The 4,134-nt window shown below is 41.2% G+C and overlaps 2 protein-coding genes across 2 annotated transcripts; one reads left to right on the plus strand and one right to left on the minus strand.

Annotated features, from left to right (window-relative positions):
• The first annotated feature begins 663 nt into the window (after window positions 1-663).
• Window positions 664-1,270, plus strand: LOC130957587 (histone deacetylase HDT2-like). The gene is made up of 2 exons (XM_057884432.1): window positions 664-982; window positions 1,119-1,270. The coding sequence occupies exons 1-2, from the start codon at window positions 664-666 to the stop codon at window positions 1,268-1,270; spliced, it is 471 nt and encodes a 156-aa protein (XP_057740415.1).
• A 336-nt stretch (window positions 1,271-1,606) lies between these two features.
• LOC130957588 (uncharacterized) lies at window positions 1,607-3,519 on the minus strand. The gene is made up of 3 exons (XM_057884433.1): window positions 2,735-3,519; window positions 2,517-2,650; window positions 1,607-2,430 (listed from the first exon to the last, which is right to left on the minus strand). The coding sequence occupies exons 1-3, from the start codon at window positions 3,517-3,519 to the stop codon at window positions 1,607-1,609; spliced, it is 1,743 nt and encodes a 580-aa protein (XP_057740416.1).
• Between the last annotated feature and the right edge of the window lie 615 nt (window positions 3,520-4,134).

Raw genomic sequence — 4,134 nt, forward strand, 5'->3', positions numbered from 1 at the left:
GATACAATTCGCTTGCGCACTATAGGAGGTTGTTGCATGATCTACAAGAAGGACAGGAATGTTGTAAAATACAATTCCTTTAGACATCCGTCATAATTCGGTTATCTGAAGTGCCACAGTGCCACTTATATCTTTTGAATGCATTGAGTGGCATGCATCTAATAGAGTCAGGAGGCAATTTGGATTGAGACAGGGTGTTCCTAATCAGGAGCGGGATCTAGGTACATCACACGGCGAAGTTCTAGCTGGGCCTAAGAATCAAGATTGGGCGAATACCCACTCTTTTTGGGTGATGCAGTGGACCAATCGGTATAGTCACATTCTCTCTGATGACTTGGTGCCTTTACATTATCCATTGAAAATTTACATGCATTGGTACCGAAAAGCATTTGGTGACCACTTGCAATTGTCGAACCTTGTATTCCAAGAGAATCCAGAAAGTCCTCCACCACCACCGGCACCGGGACCGGAACCGGCACCGGCACCTCCACCACCACTGCCACCGGAACCGCCACAATAGGGGGTTGAGTATTTTACACCATATGTTCCTGACACGCATCCGTCTGATTATTTTCAGTGTCAGTCCCGATACATCAACAGTATTGGGGTGGTCCACAGTTTGATCTAGGAGAGCAAACTTCATTCAGTCAACTGCTTGGTTTCATGGCACCAGGGCCGCACCACTCACATTCAGGTAATTATGTTGACATTCCCACCGACCATCAAACACATCCGTGTGGTATTACTCCAGTTATGAGGTCATTGGACTCGAGCAGAAGTGCTGAAGGGGCGGGGGAAATTATACAGAGTGAAAATCCTAGACATATTTCGATGAGTCTGATTCATGAGAGTAATAGGGCAGTTGATGATGAGACTGATGACTACCTAGTAGACCATCCAGAGGTTGCGGATGAGGGTGAGGGTGAGGATGAGGATGAGAATGATGACGATGCTGTTGATGAGGATCCAGCACCCAGTGCAGGTAAAATAAACTGTTGGTAATGATTTAGGGTTTGATTATGAATTTATATTAGTAGCTTCATGATGAACTTCTATTTGTATTACATATTGAAGTGCCATTTGATTAATAGCATCCAACATTTGTTGTGTTTTGATAGGTATGGCCACAAGTGAAAAAGGTAAATGTTACAACCTTAGAGCTGATCTTCCACGTCGGAGTGTGAATCGGTATACACCATCCGCTTTTAATAAGATTGCCAAGAAGTGTAGAAAGTTATACAAACATATGAAGTGGGCACCGAGAAAATAAAGTTGTATGGATTAACTAAGTTGTTAATTAGGTAGTTATCACTATTTAATAATTAAGTATGTTAATTAGGTTGTTACTACTATTTAAAAATTAAGTTGTAACTATTTAATTATTGAGTATGTTACTACTAGGTTGTTATTACTATTTAATTAGTGAGTATGTTAACTAGGTTGTTATTACTATTTAATTATCGAGTATGTTAATTACGTTGTTATTACTATTTTTCTATCAACTATGTTAATCAGGTTTGAAATGAATACAAGTACGAAAAGGTAAATTCAAATGTCAATGTTGTACATAAATGTAAATTCAAATGAAATGTAACAAAAGTAACTACTACTCTTCGGCTGGACCTGCACTTGGTCCACCCCTTTGACGACATCTACTATGACTATGGCCTTCGGCACTGCATTGCTTGCATCGCCTAGGGCGACACAACATACGAGTGTCCATCTCATTCAAGAAGCGGGTCATCTTCGGACGACATTTGGCTACACGTCTGAGGAACGGGTTTTCAACGAATCGAGGTCCATGATAAGCAGGCCACCTTGTAGGATTTTTCATTGGTCTAAACCTAGTCCTGTATGTTTTTCGAACTTGGTCCATCTTGTATAAATCATGAACGTACACTTGCCAATCCAACCGCTGATTTGCAGAACAAGCAAACACATGTCGACACGGAATTCGATCAACCTGGAATTCACCACAATCGCAACGATGGTGGCGTATGCCAACTGCATACTCAACCCCACTCGGCATCTCGCGTACCTCAAAGATTTCATTTTCTCTATCAAAACAGCTAACCTGTATGTTACCCGATGCTCGTTGATTTGTATGCAGCTTGGAGGTCACCATCTCAGAGAACACAAGTCCAACATTAATTCGGGTTTCAGCCTCGGCTCTTTTCCTAGTGAACAACTCATTTAGTCTGTAAAATGTAGCCTTAACAAGCGCAGTGACCGGGAGATTGCTTGCACCCTTTAAGACGGAGTTGATGCACTTCACAAGATTGGTGGTCATATGACCCCATCGGTATCCACCATCAAATGCCAAAGCATACTGCTCACGTGGGATCCGATCAAGCCAGTTGGTATAAGCCTCACCCTGTTCTTTTAATCGTTCATAGCGCATCCGGTACTCCCTAATCGTCCTCGAGTATCCTATGAAAAACATTCAGTCAACAATGAACACCATTCTATTTGATCGTACTTACAATAAATTCAAAGTTCATTGTATTCAAACTTACCAATGTTGATGATAAGCTTCTGCAAGTAAGGTGCCTTGAACTTCCTCAAGAAGTTAGACTCAATATGCTGGATACAAAACATATGGAACGCTCTAGGAGGAGACCAAGCCCCATTACTTCGATCAATAGCTGACCTAATAGAATCGTGTCAATCAGAGATAAGCCCCACACCATCACGTGTCACCACATGTTGACGCAAGTTACTCAAGAAAAAGTACCATGCATCAGAAGTCTCTCCCTCCACTATGGCAAATGCAATAGGCACGATGTTGTTATTACCATCTTGTGAGACTGCAACCAATAAAAAACCCTTGTATTTTCCATACAAATGAGTCCCGTCCACCTGCACCACTGGCTTGCAGTGTCTAAAGGCCCTTATACAAGGGTAATAACTCCAGAAGATTCTATGCATTACACATATATCAGGAACCAAATCATCCCCCTGGTAAGCAGGCATTATTTCAAAGTGAACCACTGCTGATGGCTCCTTGTGACACATGGCCTCAAACCATATGGGCAAAGCTTCATATGATGCTTCCCAACCTCCGAAAATTGATTCCATCGCCTGCTGCTTTGCTAACCAAGCCTTGCGATAACTGATGGTGTAGTTAAACTTTGACTGGACTTCAGCAATGACTGATTTCACCTTTATAGATGCGTCAACCTCTACCAACGGCTTAATTGCTTCTGCAACTGTCTTGGAATCCAGCTTCGAATGGTCTTGAGAAATAGTAGACCTGGTACAAGTGTGACTTCCATTGTACCTCCTTATCTCCCAGGAGTACTTCTTCTGCATTTTGGTAACCCTGATCAACCAGTCACAACCATTGCCATATTTTGTACACTTGGCATAGAATGTCGTCGGTTCCAACTCATATACCTGATAGTCTACACCTCTCCGGATGGTATAATCTTTTATTGCCTTGATTACTGTCTCTCTTGAATTGAATTCCATCCCCACTGTGAACTCACCATCCGCCACAACAGGAAGCGATGCATACATCCAAAGTAATAAATCCTTTATTACGTACTCAGTAATAAATCATTTATTACAACTCAATTAATAAACACACTTTACCATGTAAGATCATAATAGCCTTTTTTTCGCTATTCTATCTACGTAAAGAACAACTAAATATAATTCATAACAAAGAACTATTAATTAATAAAAAAATCAAATGCTATGGTCACAAATGACTATCCACATATCACATATATTACTCATCTGATTTATTGATCTGCTACTTCAGAGTTTCACATAGCTATCTAGCTTTACGCACCTGCATTCATATATTGCGAAAATTTCGGTGCGTGCATAGCCTCCAAATCCAACGACCGCATGAAAGAAGGCTCCTGAAACGGATGCGGGTTTGCTAGTGCATTTGCAACTTCCGCCACATCTGCGTTCATGGCGCCGCCAGCTTCATCTTCGTCTTCACCTGGACCAACGATCTCATAGTTACTTTCAAATTCATCCTCGCTTTCACTATTATAATCTTCCAATTCAATGTTATGGTCTGCTTCAAATTGCTCAAACTTAATATACAAGTCGATGCACGACATTCGGTGGCGATTTTCCATATACATTGAAAACATTTCATGCATACTCGCTTCATCC

The sequence above is a fragment of the Arachis stenosperma genome, chromosome 10, assembly GCF_014773155.1.
Source record: "Arachis stenosperma cultivar V10309 chromosome 10, arast.V10309.gnm1.PFL2, whole genome shotgun sequence".
In the NCBI taxonomy this organism is placed as follows: Eukaryota; Viridiplantae; Streptophyta; class Magnoliopsida; order Fabales; family Fabaceae; genus Arachis; species Arachis stenosperma.

What these genes read in the sequence shown, in the direction of transcription:
- LOC130957587 (XM_057884432.1), top strand. Translation starts at nt 664, where the DNA reads ATGGCACCAGGGCCGCACCACTCACATTCAGGTAATTATGTTGACATT. An exon ending in GGATCCAGCACCCAGTGCAG is followed by an intron (nt 983 to 1,118) that starts GTAAAATAAACT and finishes GTGTTTTGATAG; the next exon opens with GTATGGCCACAAGTGAAAAA.
- LOC130957588 (XM_057884433.1), bottom strand. Translation starts at nt 3,519, where the DNA reads ATGTATGCATCGCTTCCTGTTGTGGCGGATGGTGAGTTCACAGTGGGG. An exon ending in GGAGAGACTTCTGATGCATG is followed by an intron (nt 2,651 to 2,734) that starts GTACTTTTTCTT and finishes CGATTCTATTAG; the next exon opens with GTCAGCTATTGATCGAAGTA. An exon ending in GAAGCTTATCATCAACATTG is followed by an intron (nt 2,431 to 2,516) that starts GTAAGTTTGAAT and finishes TGTTTTTCATAG; the next exon opens with GATACTCGAGGACGATTAGG.